We start from the raw sequence: 20335 nt of genomic DNA, 5'->3' as shown, positions 1-20335 counted from the left end.
CCTTCGAACTTATAGGCTTTAAATTCTCTCACTGCTGGCTAGTGTGCTTAATTTTATGGTGATATTCATGCTGCCTTTCCTTTTCAAGCTGCCTGGTTTTGTTTAAATGATGATAACATTAAATGATGATAACATTTAAGCACAATGCTGTCTGAATAGCCCTCACTACAGGTGTATATGACCTTGATGCACTCACAGYAGCACACACATTTATTGCCCATGGAACCTGGATAGTATTTTGATGTCCCACTATCCAATTCAGAACAACTGAACAGAAAAAGATTTTGCTACTGCTCTTCACTGGAGCAGGACTGGTCCCATAGAGGGAAACCTCAAAATATCAGCATGAAATCCTGTTGCTGCAACAGACAAAGCAGAGAGAATTAATATAGCATAAAATATAGAAATATGTACTTGACTGGACCATTTTAGTTAATGCACCAGCTAAAGAGGAATGCAGCATTCACACTGGAGGTATGTTAACACTCTAAAAACAGCTGTCACCATGTACTTCTGCTGTATCAAAGCTATAGTCACTTGCCCAGACAACCAACATGTCCCTTCCTTCCTAGGCCACTGTTCAAGGCTTCTCTGAGTATTTTCAACATACCTGAGCCTGAAAGAAGCCAAGTGCATTCTCATGTTTTCTCTCACAGAGGCCAAAAGAGAATTGTGAGAAACCTCAACACTACTCATGACAGGCACACAACATAGATCTAGGTGTTCCTGCTACCACAGAATTAGGAGAAAATAAAGTGGGGGAAAAAAAATAAAAAAGTGGCTTAGCACATAGAAACAATGGAAAGATATTCAGAAAGCTCAGTACKTATTATTCTTGTACCAAAGGGCTGATGGGAAGCATCACAAAGGTCACCTCACCACGTCTTCAGTTTGTCCTACTATAAAACCATGACATTCATCAGTAGCATGATTGCTGTTTGTTTGCTTGGGGATTATTTTTTAAGCTATCATCAGTATTCCAGAAAATTGCTAAGAACTTTCTCGCTTCCTCCCAATGCACAACATAGCCACGGGCAGAGAACTTGGAGGCAGTGATGTGTCAGACACACAGAGATGCAGCATCAGGGAAAGCTCGTCCTGCAGCTCTCTGTACCAAGCTTCAGTGCATGCATTTAATTGGTCCCTCTCTCACCTAGCTCCTTCCCCATCTTTTYGTTGCGCTTTGGTCAGAATACTTCCATGTTGATTTAGTAACACTTTTATCGGTTGTGCCTTCTACTGCTACCATTAATAACCAAAGGAGCATTTCAAATTTKAGTCTAAGATCCAAAGACACTTGTGGGGCTGTATCTGGAACTTTCTGCTCTAGGTTTATACCAGATACTGAACCTCAGGTTGCCTAAACATAGAAGGTCACAACTAGAGGCCTYCCTGCCTGGCAACCATGTTGCAGCAGACAGATACATCAGCCTCTCCTCTTATGCATACTAGCCACCAGAGAAGCCAAATCACACGCGACAGTAAATGCGAGCTACTTTGCTTTTTGGTGTTATTAGGTAAAATTCTTGATCAATTGATTCTCCTATTAATGGCTAAAGAGGAAACCATTTCTCCAAAAGGCAATCAGTCTGGCTTAAGAACACCAGTACAAATGGAATCAGAGCTCAGAAACTATCATTTTATGTAAAAATAGAAAAAAGTAATATATGCAACAAAGCATTAAAATGCATGTCCTTTTGTGTGCAAGCTCTTTCTTCTCTTCCTTTCCTTCCTTCCTAACCTGATAAGTATATAGTTGAGGAGAATAAAATATCAGCCTCTCCTAGCACACATACCCGGGATCTTGTAAGTCATTACAACGTGTTTTTGAGATTTGCCACTTCACTGCTCTATAAAAAGCTTCCTGAAAAAGTATTAACAGATGGCCTCTTACTCTCTGAGACTGTTCTCAATACACCAGATGGCAACCTGAAAGAGAAAATCCAACTTAACATTTTCAAAACTGAAAGAAATGTGACAATATCCTCACAATAAATATACAGCATGAAGGTAGCAATAAATGATCCATTTGAAGCAAACTACTTTTCTTTAAGCAGTGAATCCAGTCCTCATTTTATAACATATTGCAGAATGTTTCATATCCTATGCTGGAAGTAATTTCTGATGCAAGCAGAAAGTTTGCTTTAAATGAGCAACAGATTTATGAAAGGCAAGCTTATTTGAAAGAGTGAAAAAATGGGCCAAAATAGCCTTGGGGGGTTAAGACTCTGCATAGTGGATGCCAGTACCTGGCTGTGAAATATCTGAGAACTAGTCAGTGGGTTCCAGTATCTGCTACTAATGTTAGAAGTATTAAACTCAACTTGCCAATCAAGATTTTTGTGAGGGCAACTGTTCCAGACATGGCTTCCAAGCTTTCCAATTCACCTGTTAGCCAACAGCTTAGTCCATATGAGCTGGAGAACCCTGCTAAGTAAAGTCATCCATTATGAAGGGACAGAAACATTTGACAAAACACAGAGAAAGCTACTTAAGTCCATTAGAGACTTTTCCTCCTGCCCAAAGAGGAGTCACCTCTTTGTACATTAGTACATCGCTGCACGTACCAACTTCCACCAGGTGTAACTCAGAACCTGTACTTGGCTATTCGCAATAAAACAGGGGATTGCTCTTCTTCCCTTGCTCTTTGTTCTCCATTCCTATCTTTGCATCTTCCTGGATGTTTTTTGAGGCACAGACTTTCATTTAATGAGAATATCCTTCAGCTAGTGAAAGCAATTTCTGTGCCACAAGAAGTCCTGCTAAAATGCAGGACTAAAGTCCTGCAGGACTAAAATCCTGCTAAACTAATGGAGTTTAGAGATGTTTCCCCGCACAAGTTAAAAGATTGAGAAACAGACACTTGGTACTTCYGTAATACCTGTGTGATAGAGCCTCTTTCTGGATAAAGCATTGAAATGCTGTCCCAATTTCAGTTATGTTCACCTGAATTGTGGTCCTATTCTCAATGGCAAAATCCCAGATGATTCTGAAGAAAGTAAAACAGAATTTGTAGGGAGGGGACAGGTAATTTTCCAACTATCTCACACCATAATTCAACGTAATTGTTTCTAGCACATTCATCTTTCACTTGCAGGAAACACCTGGAAAGCCCACCAACTTCTTCCTCCCAAGCCTCTCTAAATAGGTACCCAGAGACAAGCAGTGGAAATATAAATGGCTATACCAGCCTTCAGCCAAAAATATGAGGTTATCTATTGGGCCATCAGGTTTTAAGTGGAATTCCCTAYTGAAGTTGATATGCCGTTAACACAAAATAGCCTGTAGGACAAATTATAAAATTACAAACTAGACAGCTGTCCTATCACAGCCCAGGAAAGGAAACTATTTCTATAAAACTGCTATTTATTATTAATAGCATAAAATATTTATAGTAGTACCAGATGTATGAAAATTGTCACAAAGAGAGTTTTCCTCTTTGCTTTCTCGTTGGCAGGGAGCCCAATTTCACAAACTATAAACAATAACAAAATAACCCTATAGAGATAAAGACAAAAAGGGGACTAATCCTGGATCTTCTGTGCCACAGTGCCACCATGAAGCCAAAAGACCCTTTCCGTGGTCCAAGACAGAAGACACTAAAAACCATTTGGAGAGGTTTGGGGAAGAGGGAAGGAAATCCACTGACTTCCAGCCCGTTTCAAGCCAACTGCGATATGTCCAATGACTACACCTGGAGCTGAAGCAACCCATTTGCAGTAAAACACTATTATTTGCTAGTTACTCTTGTAGAATTTAACGCTTTGTATCTGTTTAGACTATAGATCTATGCCATTAACAACAACCCTGTACAAATATTAATCCAGAAAAGAACACAAGAGCAGTATCATAGTGTTATTGCTATTTTTTTTAAAAACAAAATCTGTTCAATCATTAACCAACCAAAAGACACCAATATGATGCTCAAATAGCAGGATTTAAATGGTCTTTTTCAGTGGTTTAGGATCCTGAGCCTGCCCTCTTTGGGAGTGAAAGCATCAGAATCCGCTGATTTTGTGACTCAGTAAGTGGCTGTTCTTGGTGTGAGCTCAGCTCTTCCAGTTTGGTGTACATCAATTTGGGGTGTCAGGCCAGACTTGTGAGCAACACAGCATACCCCTTAATTAAGGTGCTGCCTCCATCCAGCTACTACGTCTGGTACCCCCAGAACCCCTTGAAAAGTTTGAGTACGGTGCTTAGAAATGAGTTGGTAATTGTATTACTTGCATCTGCCATGTCCTTGTAGGTTCTGCAAGGCAGGAGTTCCCTCTCAAGGCACAAGCTCCTTCCTTTGCTCTGGCACTCTGCTAACTTTTTGCTGGGCTAAATCAGCAGAAAGAATGACAAGTTTCCTGTTYGGTTCAGCTCCCAGGGAGTCAGATGAGCACTGACAGAAGGGCGAGGGCAGAGCCAGACAGTTGTGAAAGGCAGTGGAGAAGTGGGACCATCCCCACTACTGGCAGCCAGCACAGCCAGAGGGTAAAACCTCCCCCTTCCCATGGCTTGTGTGGTGTCTAACACAACCAGGCCCTTTTCCAGTCAGAGCCTCTAGACCCAGCTGAGAACTGATGATTGGAAACACAGAATATTTTCTAGTTAAGAAACACACCGCACTTCTTCCCTTGGTAGGTAGATACCTTTGCCATTTAGAGGAACCATTCAAGGCAAACCTGCTAATGCCAGTGGCTTTGATGCAGTCAACACCAAGTTTGATTTCCTTTAAGGTGGTGGTACAATAGACATTCCCATTGYATTTCCTTTTCCCCATCCTTTCTGTGATCAGATGCATGAAAGTCCTTGTTTTCTCCCCAGAAGCTCATGCTCCCATTTTCAAGCTGAGTGAGTGACAAGGGAGAGCAGACGATGACGGCCTGTCACCGTTCACTTCTGGAGCTGGCAGGCTGCAGCGAGTGCTTTGCCAAGGAGCTTGCACAAGAAACGAGATGTCAGAGCTGAAAAGCTGACTGCACTGGGCTTTAAAAGCAGCTGTCCTTTCCTTTCCCACCTCCACTCACTGACTGCTGTCTACAAACATCTTTTTTGCCTTGCTGGTGCTAAAAAGGGAGATGCTGGTATCACACCAAACAGGTCAGTGTTTTGACATACTAATCATGAAGAGATTGTGTCCAAGCTGGCCATATGAGTCTCAGTTCCAAAGCTTGAAGGTTAGTCAGACAAGATGAAGAAAAAAAGACTTTTTTTTTTTAAAAGAGACACCATTTTTCAGCCTGATCACAACTCCAAATATAATGTTGCTAAAAAACTTAAAGTAAATAACAATTGGTAGATGCATTTTCTTTGTCCAGTCTGCAGCATTTCCAAGACATAATCCTCTCYTACGACCAGCCAGTTTTAGACTAATGAGTTTGCTGCTCCAATACACCACCCAAAAAAAAAAAAGAAAAAGGAAAAAAGTCTCCTGTGTCTGCAGTTCACAACAGGAGCCTTACTGACCTGGCTTTATGCTGTTTTCAGCTCAAATTACAGGGCAAGTTTCTTATGCAAACATGACTTTCCATTTCCCCATAAAAAAGGGTTTCCTAAAAATTTGTCTGTAGAGATAGTAACCAACCCTCCTGCCAAGAAAATGCAAGCAGAGAGACTTGACTGTATTCCTTCTTAGGCTTCTCCTAAAATTTAAAGCAGAAAGTCACTCAGAGACCAAGTGCAAAATTCCACCGAGATTAACTCCCTGGCTCAGTTTTGAGCCATCCTCCTGCAAAAGCCGTTTCAGATAGCACAAGCATCTTGAGCCTCTCATTTGAAGCTGAATTTTTTGAAATCCAGTGAACTTGGCCAAGCCCTGGAGTTCTGAGCACAGAGTAGGCCTGTCACTCTCGGTCACTATTATACTGAGAAAGGTTGGACCTCTCATCCTGGTGTTATTTATTAGAATCACACCACTTATTACAATTCTCTGTTATTAAAAATAGTTGACAATTTAGAAGCAACAGACCTGGTTCTACTCCCAGTGCCTCCAGCATAAATCAAAAGATAGCCTGCAAGCACAGGCTGGCGTGAGGGAAGGAAATAGACCTACTACTTAGGCTCATATAAGACAACCATCAAAATGTTTCATCCTGCATTTCTTCATGCACCAGAAGTGAACTTAAGCTGAGATAAGAAAACGCTGGGAAGCAGCAATTTTCCCTTCATAAAGGATTAGAGCATCACTTTTAGGAGTGCAGCATTCAAATAAGAATCAGCATTTTAGCTGGAGACAAATGCACTAATCATGATCATGAACACAGCTGAACTAAGTGTCTCAGCAAAACCACTCARTAGTGGCATTAGTCATGATAAAGAAAATGAGTATTTTCAGGATAGGACACACTCAAAGAATACAAACAGAATCCTCTGCGCTTTCTTCTATGCAGGGATGATTCAGAGCATCTATTTGAACAACTTGCTACTAAAATAACAGCACAATTCAAGACATCATTTAAAGAAATGTGTCTGCAGCAGAAAGAGCTGTTCCATAAACTGTTTTCTAATTGCCCAGATGACCAGTTCCTCTATCAGTGAGCATGGAGCAGTTCAGAAGGAAAAAGATTATGAATGGAACGATTAAAGAAACAATGAGGACTATTTTAGAAGTAGAAAAACAGCCTCAATTRCCTCTTAGTATTTCTAAACTTGCTCTTTATTTGAGAGCAACTGATTTATTTATACTCTATGAAGATATAAGGGCTTTGAGCCTATTTGTAAAACAATCAGGGTTTTTTTTTGCCACCTCTGTTTCACATACAGATTTTTTTTCTAAGCAGAATAGCCATCACCATGAGAAGAAAATGCCAATACAGTCAAAAAGATTATATACACAGATTTAGCAGGGAGAAAAAAAAAAAAAAAGAAAAAACTGTCAGTATCTTTAAACCACGTATTGCATGAAAATGTGTGACATGGTTATATTAGGAGAAATTATGCCAAAAGGGTACCATCTTTTTTGTTTAAAAATTGCAAGCACTACTCTCAAGACATTTATAATGACAAAAAAAAAGGGGGGGAGAGAAAAAGAAAAACAGGCAGGTAGCATTCCACTACCCCAGGTCACATAGTGAATGGCATCTGATGGCGATTAACCATATCAAAAGGCTGCACTGCAAATGCAAAATAAAATGCCTAAGTGTAGCTAACACCCCTCAGTTTATGATTTGCCATCTCACATGTTCTTTGATGTATTAGTGACCTCTAGTCGAGGAGCTCTGGAATTACAGGGCAGAGCCTCTGCAGTGTTGTGTCCCAAAAAGGATGGAGCATCCTAACAAAGCAGGGAGAAGCTGAAGGCATTTGCCACGTTTCAGCTGTGGCCATGAACCAAAGCCACCCCTCAAAATCAGGGATATTGTCTATAGATCAGATGGAAGTTCTGCATTTGGTTTGTGTGTGAGATTTGAAATGGTAACTTCATGTGTTTTTTTCCTCCATAATTTTTTTTTATTATTTTTAAGGCTGTGACTTCATTAAATCTCTCAAGTGAAATAAAATTTATCTGTATTCAAGAATAGGAGAAACAGCACAAGAAATTCTGATATGCCTACTAGGTCAAACCAATAAACATAACAGAGAAAAGGGAGATGCAGAAGCCTTACAAAAGCCTGAGTACAGAAATCCAAATATTTCCACGCACCTAATGAGTCCAAGAATACCAGAGTGCTTAAGTGAATAACTGACTTAAATATAGTGAGCCAAGATACTTCTCCTGACAGAAGTCTCGGTAATGCTGTTTGCCACCAAGTGAATATTCAGTTTACAACATGTGAATTTCCAACACCTTCAGAGTTGTTAAAAATTTAACTTCTACAAGTAAATAAAGTCTGAATTTCAGGCTAAACTAAAGAACAACAGGCCAGAGTGGTCTTCCAGCAACAGACACAACTAAATTCCCCAAGGAGCCAACACGTGAAGTTGCACTTTCCATAAAATGGGGAACAACGCTTGTAGGTACAGGTGGAGCAGCAGGGATCTGCAGGCTGCCCATGTCAGGAGCACGGGGGTCTCTTCAGCCGCGCTGTCTTTGGCCGGTAGATGTGTGCGCGGCACTGTTGGGAACAGACTGCACGCACTGGCTGAGCAAAACACTTTAATGCATTCACTAATTATGTATTTAAAGTGTTTTACTGAGCAGGAACCTACTTAAGCACATGCTTAAGTGCTTTGCTAGGTCAGAGCCGATCTAATTTAATGAAATTAATAATGCYAGTACATACTTATTTCTTTCGCAACATGACTATTAAAACAATCCTTACACAAACCATTACTTATAAACACAAAGCCAAAAATTCATGTCTTAATCACATGGGTCTAAATCAGCAACACTATTGCTTTCATGGAGCAACATGGAGCAAGGATACAACATACTCCAACTGTTTCCACTGTGTGAAAACTTGGAAAAGAATAAATACAGTCCAGAATAACATCTGAGGAAACAAATCACCCTCAAAAGAGATGAGGTTTAGCAAATTTTTAAAATACGAAGACAAAAGCAAACCTATCACAGCTTGCCTTGTCCAGAGTGCTACACCTCCAAAATAAATAGCTTTAATCTGCGCTAATCTTATTTCAGCAAAGAAAAACTAAAGCTGGTGACAAGAAAATGATTATGCTATCAAGTTCAAYCAACCAATCTATTCATTCTTAACATCTCCGATCTTGATTTTATTTAGTAAGACAAGGTATTCGAATTTTCCAGCAGAGCAGATAAAGGAAAAAAGATGAGTATCCCACAGCTGCACGTAATGAGGGCTCCTAAGCAATGGATCATATCCTTCTTGCTGTGAAATATTTGAGTGGGCTTGAGTAAAGAGTGTAATTTCCTTCTGTATAAGATCAAACTCACTTGGAAAACAGAAAAAGATGTGGTAAGTATTAGGACAGTCTGTGGGTTCAATCAAGGATAAATATTATACACTTCATATCTGCCAAATTTTGTTTTCTAGGAATTATACCCTAATTCTATTACCAGGAAAGTAGTTGAGAAGAGGCTCTGTTCTTTAAAGCTGGAACAGGGGACACAGAGATCAARACAAACTTTTTCCAGACATGTGATGAATACTTGTCCTTTTATTAGGCAATTTGTTGCGAGACGAAGTCCTGCTGCAAACGGCCTGCAGCTCTGCAGGCAGGTGCGATGCTGGGGGAGCAGAGGGAGAGGCGAGAAAAACCCGTTGCCCTGTTTCCAGGGAATGAGCGCCTGTCCTTTCCAGTTGGGTGCCAGCTCATTGCAGTAGCATCTCCTCTCCTTGAGCTAACTCTTGTTATCTGCGGAGCACAAGCAGGAAGCTTCGGAAAGCAAGGACAGCCCTGGGATAAAAGCACCCGATAAGGAGYGGGTGTCCTTTCAGATCCTCGTCTGTACACAACTCTTGGCTGACCTTGAATAAAAGCATTTCAGCTCTCTAGGTTGGAGTCCCCTATCCATAAAATGGGACTAATCTTCCCTGACTGCCACTCTCCGCTTGTTTAGTCTGAGCCAAGGCACAGATCTCTGTTTCTAGAGCACTGAAAACACAAAGGGCCTAAATTCAACTCAGGAACACTATTATTCATGGATGTAAAAATCTGAATTTTAGTATGATGGTAAGCTGCACAGTTTGGGATTTTCTTCTCACTTCCTTTTAGCCAAAATTTTGAAGTTCTCCTTTGAGAAAATTATGGAAAATTCTACATGAGAAATTTGAATTGACATTAGTGAAACGCCTCATTTCATTTTGACAAAGTTGAACGCTTTCCTGCTGTAAGATCAAAATGTTTTGCCTTGACTTCATTATTTTGACAAAGTAATTGCTTTATCACTTGTTATAAAATCCTATTACAGTATGTCAAAATCATGCAATACAATAAAAATTGAARTGATAGTATTCAAGTAAGGGTCCATGATCTTATCAAAGCAAAACTTTTCAGTAAGAAAAAGTCAACAAAACGATGCCCCTACACAGAACTTGATTCAATCAAAGATTCTGCTGAGAACATGCTGCAGTCCAGTGATATTTAGGCAACTTAATGGTTGGTGCAGAAGATGAAAAGTAAGGCTTTATGATAAGATTTGCAGCTGAATTTCAATCRCTCTTCCTGCCCAAAACAAACTCTTAAGTGAATTCAGCACAGGCTGGCCAGGGAGGGGGACTTCAAGCAATTAGGAGTTTCTAGACTACAGCTAATTGCTCTTCAATTACACAGTAAGGTGCAAACTCAGTCTTTTCTACACAATGACAATGTATAACATACTAGAAAATGTTTGCATCAAGACACAAAAGAAAAGAGCCAGGCCTTACGTACRTGGATAATGCTGAACTGAGCACACCTAAGAAATTGCAACACAAATAGTCCATAGCTATGTTTTCAAAAGTGTTTCAGAACTGAATTCAGAGAAGTTTTGCAGTCAGTCATGACATGTATACAAACCTTACAGATATTATACCCCAAAATAGAGAAATAAATCAGAGCAGAAGCAAGATCTGATTACCTATTGATTTCTGTGTCTAAAACCATAGATAAAAAAATCATCTGCTTTTGCTGTTCCTGTTCTCTTTACACTTTAATTCTACTTCCTTATTGGACCAAACTTTTCAAATTRTGACTTTATATCTGATTTGACTTATGTCTTACTGTTCCTACCCTCTCTGCTGCTTCAGTCTGTTATCCACACTCCATGTCCAGCAGTGCCTACTGGAGTATCACAGCCTTTGTCATTTCCTCTTGCTTACTCAAGGCTCTGTTATAGTTTATCTTCTATAGTTCATCACAGCCTGTTGGATAAAAATGTAGACCATGCATCTGAGAAGATAACTTTCACAAGCAAGGAAGCTGCACAAACACAGAGGCATAAAAAGTCTGGACTTTGGGCCACCTTCACTGGGAGTTTCTGAGGTGAATAGGAAGAAGGTCAATCGCCTGGAAAACTATAAGTGCTGGAAAACTTAGTTACCAAAAGGTTAATTTCATTCTTTATGTGGAATTTCACCTTTGAAGGTTAAGTAATCTTTGAAAGAAAAGAATCATGTATTTAACTTAGGATCTTGATCGCAATCATTAGGCACCTCTCCATCATTGGGTCAGGGAGAGCYACAGCCTAAGTGCTGGGGTCAGAGCCAACAGCAGAGCGCTGCAAGAGCAGCACCGCGACCAGTCACTGTGACCATTCCAGCCATGGCCATACTGCTCCCCATCACAGAAAACACACAGAAACACTAGGAACGATGAGAGGTACCTGCCCATGCCCAGCACGAAGCTGTGATTCATCCAGGGGCATCTGGGCAGCACCAGGACTGGCAGCTGCCTTTGCTGGCCCCAYGCTCAGCACAAACCTCTGTGACACGTGGAGCTGTTAATTCCAAACGCCCCCATTTCCCTCAACAACCACCGGGCAGAGGCCACAGGCAGGAGCCCAGCCTGCTGCACAGCACAGCGTGCGCCAACAGCATTTCCAGGCGCTCCAGTGTGCACAGCATGTCTGAAATTAGACCCAGATCCCTCCTCTGCAAACCGCACACTGAAGCACAATATCACAGAACAGCCACCTCCATGGGGCCTCCATCTCACAAAGATTCCCGTTACCATCGCTCTGCACGCAGCACAGCTTTCCCTTTGATTTAAATATGATTTTGGTTTTAGGATTCTGCACATCTAGACACTAGAAACAACGTCAAGAGCTGTGACTGACTGATGTACGGCTGGTTAGGGACCAAAATTTTAATTCTGTTGCTTAATAGCTCTTGCACATTAGCTTATTAACAGAGGCCTGTTTATTGACTCTGTTTCRTGCCAAGTGCTTACAGTGGCGCCTCTCTGCTTCCCAGCGGAGTCTCTCCATCCACGCAGCGCAGGTAACACATTCCTGCTGATGCAGCACCACGCTGTTCTTCCAGCTGCTCCGGTGCCATCCTGAGAAATAGGGTCAGCACTGGCATCTCATTTGTTTCCTGATGCTTGGCTTGCATCCTCCATCCCTCTAGAGAGGGGAGCTGTTTGCAAGAGTACTTTATTTTTATTGCTCTTATTAAGTTCTTTTGTTCTTCAGTGCAGGCTGCTTGGCGCAACAGAGCCAGAGCCAGGCTCTCCAGGAGATGCAGTGGATTAGCTTGGCATCAGAAAGTTGCCTCCTGCCTGTCTCCACTGCTCTTSATCAGCTTCATAATCAAACTATAACATCTAGCACATGCAATGGCAAAGTTTGCTCCCTGACCTCAAAGCACCTCAACACAGCAGCAGGCAGAGCAAAGCTGTGTCCTCTAGGTGGACTGCAGTGCTGCTCAGTGACTCGTGCAATTATGCAAAAAATGTCCTTGCTCTGAGCATTTGGATACCAGTTTTGTTTCACTGGCTGTCAAAGACAATTCTGTTTCGTATCTCCCCAAAACATTACTAGGTTTTGATTAAGGAAGGTCAAGGATAGCTCTTCCCTTTCAATATAAAAAGAATAGCTCAGGGATAAAATAATACTCATCACCTGGCACCAGGACTTTTATCTCCACTTGAAAAATTAAATTGCCTGAAGTGATGGGACATTTGGGAAGAGAGATGTAAGAGAAGAATGTTTTCACACAAATGTGTTCTTCAATAATCCATCTACATGCTGCAACTCTAAGCCCCTCAAAAGCATTTTTACARGTCCTGCTCTGTGGTCTTCACAGAACAGAAATCTAACAATTCCCCATGTAACAATCCCCAGCCTTCAACTCAAATTGTAGTTTCTCCCACAGCTCCTGAAGTCTCTAGTTTATGGAACTGGTAAGAAGGGAAACATTGCCCATCAGACACGACCAGTGTGGAAACGCTCAGCGTGCTGAGCTCAGTCACTAGACACCAGCAGGCTGCAACTGCTCAGTGATTCTRTCTCTGCTTCATCTGCAGGGTCTCTCCGGACTGATCCTCATTATAAACCTGAGGAGGGGAGATACTGGTGCTACCTTAACCAGTCAGTGCTATTCCCCGTTTCAGGGACTAAAGCCTTTGCTTAACACCTGTAAAATCACACTCAGATCCACTCCTCTGTCTGAAAAGCAGTAAGCACCTGCAAAATGAAGTTTTCATTTTGAAAAAAAAAATGGAGTAAGACATGGGATTTGCCCTTCAGATCTAGTCATGGCCAAGGTGGAAAACAGCAAACCCCTCTGTCCCTCATCATTACCAAATGTCTCCTAGTTCACTCAAACTCCAAGCATCCAAAGCAGATGAGACCTGTTTTTTTCACACCCATTCTCCAAACTTTCAGACATAAAAGTTTTTCTTTTGCCACCTTTCATATGAAAAATTCCAATAAAGCTGATGAGTTTTTCTTCTTCAGACATACAACACTGAAGACAATGAAGATCTTTCCACACAGTCCTGCACAGCCTTTTCAGAAGTGCTACATGCTAGCACATGAAAACACAGTTGCAGAAATAACTTGATCTTGACTAGGTGTAAATAAGGGCTGTAACMAGACAAAAGTATAGTAATGTTCTGATACCAACAGAATTTTAATGGAATCCAAGTATTTTCTGTACAACAGAAGTGTTTCATGGAAGGAAAAAAAGAAAATGTTACGGTTACTGGCAAGAATTTGTAAAATACCTTAGTGCTTCAGGAAGCCTAGAAGTTTTTTGAAAAGCCCACCATGTAAGGTATTGTTATAGATATTATAATCCTGATGTGGATCACTTTTCACCATATACAACTCACCAGCATGGATATCCTCAAAGTTAGCACTAAAGTTGCTAGGATTAAATCCAACCCACAGAGTATACCTGTAGTCACCTGTACGCATGGAATACCCCATGACTCTGATGTCTTTCAGCTTTGGCTTGTCAGAGTTCCACTGAGGAGTGTCTGCAGGTCGAGGATACTGGCTGAAGGCAATAGCTTCGTCATTACAACCTCTGTAAGTGTCATCACAACCATCCTTCTCTGCTTCCTGCAGCTTCTCTTCAGTGGAATTGAAGTACCGSACAATGCTTGTCCCCTCAGTGCACAGGGCAACAGAAAATGAAGTCTTGGGGCACGCAGGAGGAACTTGCAGGCCAGCAAGTTCAGCCAGAGTTGAAAAAAGAGACACAAGTTCAACCATTTTTTTACTTTGCCCTAAAAGAAACATCAAAATACAGGTTAAGGAACATGATGTCTCAGACAGAGAATATTTTAATTAAGCTGGTGCTTTACTGGAAGTGTTTATTGGATTTGTGGGGTAGCAAAGCCAAGGTTATTTAATTAACGCATGACAGTTAGCTCTGGGAACACTAGTCTACACATTTATATAATATTTTAACAAGATAAGAATTTGTCACTTCTATTTCTCAAATTCGCAAATTCCTCAAGGCACTGATATTCATTCCTCTGAAAAAGAGCTCACCAGAAAAACAAAGGAAAWTTCAGTATCTACCATTTAATGCAAAGTTACCTCCATCAAAGTGGTTTCTGAGGCCATCAGTTTAGGCACAGAGGCTGCACAGATGCTTTTACTAATCACTGCTGGAAAAAAACTGCTACAGCCATTATGAAAGGTAGGTCAAGTATCCTTTTAGGCACCTAAGCAACAAAAGTAAACCTCCTGCTGTGTTAATGCAGGCATCTAACTGTTTCCACTAAAGCAGACCTAGCCAAAGCAAAGGTTTGTGTTCAGAATTGTAATACACTCYTTACCATCTTGTCCCTCATCGGTACAAAAGCAGAGTCGATGACATTGAACCAAGAATTGACAGCATGAGTTAGATGCAATCTTTATTTCAGTCTAAAGTACAAGTGTATTTTACCAATATGTTGGTAACATATTGGTAAAACAACATTTACCATATGTTACCCTGCATAGATGTAAAGCCTTTTAGCCTAAAGCCTGCTTTTGCACCAAGCTCTCTAGCCCAAGAGAATCCCTTTTTGTTCTTAACTAGACATCAAAAAAACTTAGCAAATTCCTGCATAGCTGCTCTACCCTGCTCACAATAGGGAAGAAGTCTGGCAGTTTTGCTCCTAAGAAARCTCAAGGCTGCTGACACGCATGTTAAGGAAAGAAGTTTTTTGTTCAAGTCACATAAATGAATGTCTGGAAAGGATGTTAAAAGACCATTTAATTATCTGAATTACCTTTCAACTGATAAAACATCATGAATGTTTAAACCTGTCTTAGAGGGAACCTCTTCCAGGAGCAAGATTTTTCTTGCCTTAGTTGGGAATCAAACCTGAGTTGCTTGTATGTGAAGTATCATTAAATCACTACACTTCTTTATCCACTGCAAATGCAAACATTAAGTACTGAAAACTTACCTTGAAGTACCAAGTCTGAAATATGGCTAAATGGGTCAAGATAGGGGAAGACTTTCTCCCCTCGGCCAGCAGAGGAAGAGGTCATTCCTGGTACGTAAAACATCAGTGGCACATGGGTAGCTACATCAAAATTGCTGTATTTTGCCCATTCACCATGTTCTCCCAGGGACCATCCTGGATGATAGAGAGCATAATTTAGAGCAGAAATAGATARTAATTTAGTTGTCATTTCTCACAGCAAAACTCACTGTTTGTTGAGACCTCTAAACTGTTGTCAAGATTGTGCTGCTTAGTAATAATCCATGTTTAAATGTAGTAAGATATCTCTAACACGAAAATTTATCAGTTTATCTGTTTAGCTATCAGTTTAGCTGCTCTGCAAGCAGCAATGACAAGCKCAAGAACACACACTGCAGCAGCAGTTAATGAGAGTGCCTGCCACCCACTGTACCAGATGGTTTGCCACAATCTGCAACGGGGGAGCTCTCCGAGCAGCCCTCTCCCCAGCAGGAGCCACCCTTTGGGGTAGGAGGTGGGAATACAGCAGTTCAGCCCTGTATCCTGGCATGCAAGCTCATCACTCACAAGCAAACCCTCCACTTGATTAGGGAGAGGTGCCTGCAGGGAAACAGAGCTGCACTGCCACAGAAGCCTATGTCAGAGTCCATTAATTAGAGTCCRACTAGCCAGATATGTAAGGTTTTGTTGTACTGCTGCAAGTTATAAAGGCACACACATGATTAATATGCCAGCATCAAGTTGCACAATTAAGAAGTTATTACACTGTGTTGGAGAGAGCTGCTTGCTTACCATGATCAGCAGTAAAGACTACAATGGTGCTGTTTGAGAGTCCTGCATCATCCAGAGCATCCAAGAGCAGGCCAACTTGCACATCCAGGTAGGAAACTGCTGCATAATAGCTCTGGCGAATCTGTCGCTGCAAGTTAAAACAAACAAACAAGCTTTTTGTCTAAAGGGCACCCACTGGTCCTCTTGCAAATAACGGTATTGAAGGATTTTTCTTGTAAAGCTTTGTTTTCAAGTGGCTACAGCCTGATTAATGTCTGGGCTGAAGAGTTAAACCAGGAGGCAKATAGTTCAAAAATTCTAACTATTTCTCACAAGTTCTTTCAAGGAAGATGTYGCAAATTGATCAAATCCATTTCTCGCAATATCCAGCCACATAAGCAGCTGGGAGTAGCAGATGTAGCTAAGGAAAATGGAAGGGWTGTTGGTAACTGATGCATACACTCCCTTACACAGCAACACACCCCTCAGTAGCAATGATGCGAAGTAGAAATAACCAAGAACACACACATTACCATTAGCTGAAGGCTCAACTCTGTCTCCTGTTGCAAGTGTGACTGCCTACAAGATTCAGTTACAGGTATTTACCTAGGAAGTCACGTTACCTTCCTGCAACAGCTTGAAGGGTAGAGAATTGGTTCTTTTTTCAAACTCTCAGGTGCTGAGTCTGCTAGAACATCCAGAAGTGGCAATCTACGTCCTCATATTTCAACAATTTAGGGCAGTTTGACTTCAGTGCACTGTATTAACTGCTTACCTGGAAGTCTTCTGGAAGTGGTCCATATGGGAAACTAACATTTAATGCCTTCACATCGTCCCTCTGTCTGATATCCATCCATGGGTTGTATGCCACAGCAGGTAGCCTCTGGGGCACCCAGGGATCAGGGGCYAATGTGATGTTTTCCAAGGGGTACAGTTTGAGAAATTCCTTTACAACACAAACACATAAAAAGTCTCACTTTTAAGGCCTATGGCAAACTTTTGTGTTGTAAGGCATTTTGCCTTTCATGACCCTTCAGTTTTCTTACTATTCAAARATTTCCTCATCCCTTGAGTGTTAAAGATAGCAATATTGTATTAGTCAGCCCCAGACAATTTCTAAAAAAATACTAAGTCAGTAAGCAATGCTGTACATGAAAATAGTTAYCTGCATCTAAAATCAGCAGTGAATCATAGAGTGAAGTTATACATTAAGAAATCACATTTAAATAGATATCAGTGCTTCCTTTGAAAACAGTAGGAATTTTGCCACTGACTAATGGTAAAGCAAGAAAAAGATCCTGCTAAGGCCTCATTATGTCATACTCCAAGCTGAACACCACCTCYACGCAAGGGCAAGCACTCTATTATGATGGAAGTGGTCGCTTTTTTTTTCCACCGGGCACAACTCTATAAATATTTTTAAATGCAACACAAATGGTTGCTAAAAATGCACAGAATCGGGCCTTACTGCTTGCGTTCCAGAAATGATAATAATTAAATGAAAATAATTAGAAATACGTTTGAAAACATAATTTAAGTTCCTTTCCCACAGGTGCAATGTTTCTTACCTGTGGGTACCTTAGTGGGATATGTGGTTTGTGATAACCAACAGCCAAGAAGAATTTCTGCTTCTTAGTCTTCATGGCCTTCAGCAATCGTATGGCTTCCTCAGTGCTTTGAATATCAGGCAAGGTACCACTGGGCATTTCTGTCACATTCACTGGACACACCAAGTTTGCATGAAGTTTTCCATCTTTTCCTCTACAAGTCTTTAAAAAAAGAATTAAGTAACTTAATTTCTGTAAAAGTAAGTCTCTCTTTAGCAACTTAAAAAAACAACGGATTTCTGAGCATCTCACACAACTCATTCAAACACACAACAAACGCTTTGGATGGGATTCAGTAAGATAAATCACAATTTTTATGAAAACTGAAGGACTGAAGAAACACACTGACAACTTTTGTTTGCAAAGAAAAGCAGAATTCTTTCTCTAAACACGGTGGTTGCAAAGGAACCATACAGGAAAACATACTTCTATAACAGGATCTCTGACCTATCAGCAATAAGTTAAAACTTGGTTACAGTAAATATATTCATTACTGCTCCTTCGGACTCCAAGAGCTCATTGAAAGCTACCTAGAATCTGCTACCGACTCATTAATATCTGGGCAAATGCCAGCAATCTATGACACAATCAGTGGAGAAAGATAAATGAGACTAAACAGTTGCCAAGAAAATGTGGCCTCAGCATGGTCTTTGAGACAGATGCTAAACAGACAAAGAAAAGCATGTTGCTGACAAATACTGTTGTTAAAACCAACGATGAGTGGTTTCTCTGCACTATGTTATAATCTCAAGAAAAACAGAGAACATAGACTGGTACTTGACATAAAGAACTTCATTATATCCAGAAAGCCCTTCCTTCTTCATGAAGGTGCCACAAATTACCTTAGCATTTTCATACTTTTCAGCAGAAGGATGAAAAGGTGGAATGGACCAGCTGTAGGGGTAGTCATCACTGTAATTGGATGAAACCCCTGAAAAGGTACAAAGACATTAGAAATGCTCCAATAGTTCACTAAGCTAACAGGAGCTCATATACAAGTTAACTTGTTTTTATTATTTTTAAGTACTACAGTTGCAGAAGCATTTCAAATTTTTGACAACTCAGTGAGCAAAGAAAGAATATTTAAGAAATAAATATCAAAAAGTTTAAGATGGACAGTTGTCCCTGAAAAAAAAATCTGGTAATGGGAAAGGATACTCAAACTTTGAGCAACCTAATTTTAGGGACAAAACAATTAGAATTAGTAACATTTTCATGTTAGATTTTTCTAGTTAGATTTACTAGTAGCTGAACATCTACATGCCCATGCAAGCTCTATGCTGAGATAAAGAATTACCAGATAAAAAAAGTCACCAAAGTATTATGGAGTTTTTCAGCTCAGTATTGTTTTTATTTTTTTGTTTTATTTTCCTAGTTTAAGCGGTGGTATTACTCATATTCAACATAGTATCTACATTAAGTACATGACAACTTAAATGATACCGGGATGAAAAACTTTTCCCACAGACATGGTCACATAGCCATTCTCCTTGAAGTACTGAGGCATCGTGGAGTAGTTTCCTGCATGCACCCTCCAGTAGGAGTAGAAGTCATATAGTCGGGTAGTGTCGGGTCTGCGACCAGTTAGAAACGATACTCTGCTGGGAGCACAAACGGCTTGCTGAGGGAAGAGACGGTTAGAAAGGTCATCAGAGCTCAATGAAAAGCAATACAAACTGTAACATAGCAAATGTTACAGTTGCATATGTTGCTGAGCAACATATGCAAGAAATGAATGGAAAGAAAAGAATTATCAGTTGGCAAAACAGCTTTTTTAAGCAGATTTTGCWGTCAATGGGAAATGCTTGGGTGGTACTATGGTACTTCTTTTTTCCCACTTGAGCAGAGACAGATAAATACAAAACAGTTCTTTCYAAAACTCACCGTGATGAAACCAGGAAATATTTTGCAGAAATCAAGAAAAAAAAAGCTTCTTGGCAAAATATTTAAGTGCCCTATCTTACCTGTGCATAAGCATTGCTGAACACAACGCTTTGAGAAGCGAGTTGATCAATGTTTGGAGATTTTACAAGCCTGTCTCCGTAACAGCCCAGAACAGGGCGCAGGTCATCCACCACTATGAGCAGGACGTTCATGCCAGCTGCAACAATTAACAGAATCAGGCTACRTTAATTTGAGCATTACTGAGTAAGGCTTCCTTTATGCTGACTAAATACCTCTTTAAAAAAAACTGTTTATTTTTATTCTGAAGGGGGGAAACTGGAATTATTGAGGGGAAATCCTTAAACATAGGACAAGGGYTTCCTTCTCAGCCGGCCCACCCATCACCACAGCATTTGTCATCTCCCTTTTTAGCTCATGAGGTAGCTCAGCCAGCTATGAAAAGCAGTAGATTTTAAAGGAAAGTGATATAATTCTGAACAAGCACAAATATTTCATAGCCCTGCCTTCCTAATTTTACCACCTACAACTTATTTCTTTTAAATCAAAGATAAAATTCACATTCCGATACAGTATCTAACCCCACTCCTGATCAAATCTTTTTAAAAAGTCACATGAAATGCATGCTTTGTTTTTAAAAACAAAGATCTCTAGACTGAGATTCAGGGAGGAAACGAGCAGGAAGAGGACGGCAGCAGGAGGAAGGGCACAAAGGCGGCCGCGTTAACCGAGCCGGGGGCAGCCGCGGCGGCGTCCCGGGGCTCCCGCGGCTGCTCCGCCACGCGGCCGCCCCCCGCCCC

General features: G+C 40.8%; 1 protein-coding gene across 2 annotated transcripts in view; it reads right to left on the bottom strand.

Moving 5' to 3' along the window:
* Window positions 1–13431: 13431 nt before the first annotated feature.
* IDS (iduronate 2-sulfatase) overlaps window positions 13432–20335 on the bottom strand; it is a 13777-nt gene continuing 6873 nt past the window's right edge. For both annotated transcript variants that reach the window (XM_026039102.1, XM_026039101.1), the window contains exons 4-11: window positions 19598–19734; window positions 19077–19254; window positions 18476–18564; window positions 17595–17795; window positions 16802–16972; window positions 16048–16174; window positions 15238–15411; window positions 13432–14061 (exon numbers count right to left, since the gene is read on the bottom strand). In XM_026039102.1, the coding sequence (XP_025894887.1) occupies window positions 13556–14061; window positions 15238–15411; window positions 16048–16174; window positions 16802–16972; window positions 17595–17795; window positions 18476–18564; window positions 19077–19254; window positions 19598–19729 (1578 nt within the window). In that variant the 5' untranslated portion in view covers window positions 19730–19734 and the 3' untranslated portion in view covers window positions 13432–13555. The remainder of the gene's footprint in view (window positions 14062–15237; window positions 15412–16047; window positions 16175–16801; window positions 16973–17594; window positions 17796–18475; window positions 18565–19076; window positions 19255–19597; window positions 19735–20335) is intronic.

This window comes from Nothoprocta perdicaria, unplaced genomic scaffold (assembly GCF_003342845.1).
Source record: "Nothoprocta perdicaria isolate Ctin4 unplaced genomic scaffold, notPer1 scaffold_22, whole genome shotgun sequence".
Taxonomy (NCBI): Eukaryota; Metazoa; Chordata; class Aves; order Tinamiformes; family Tinamidae; genus Nothoprocta; species Nothoprocta perdicaria.
This window is presented reverse-complemented; position numbering and strand designations above follow the sequence as displayed.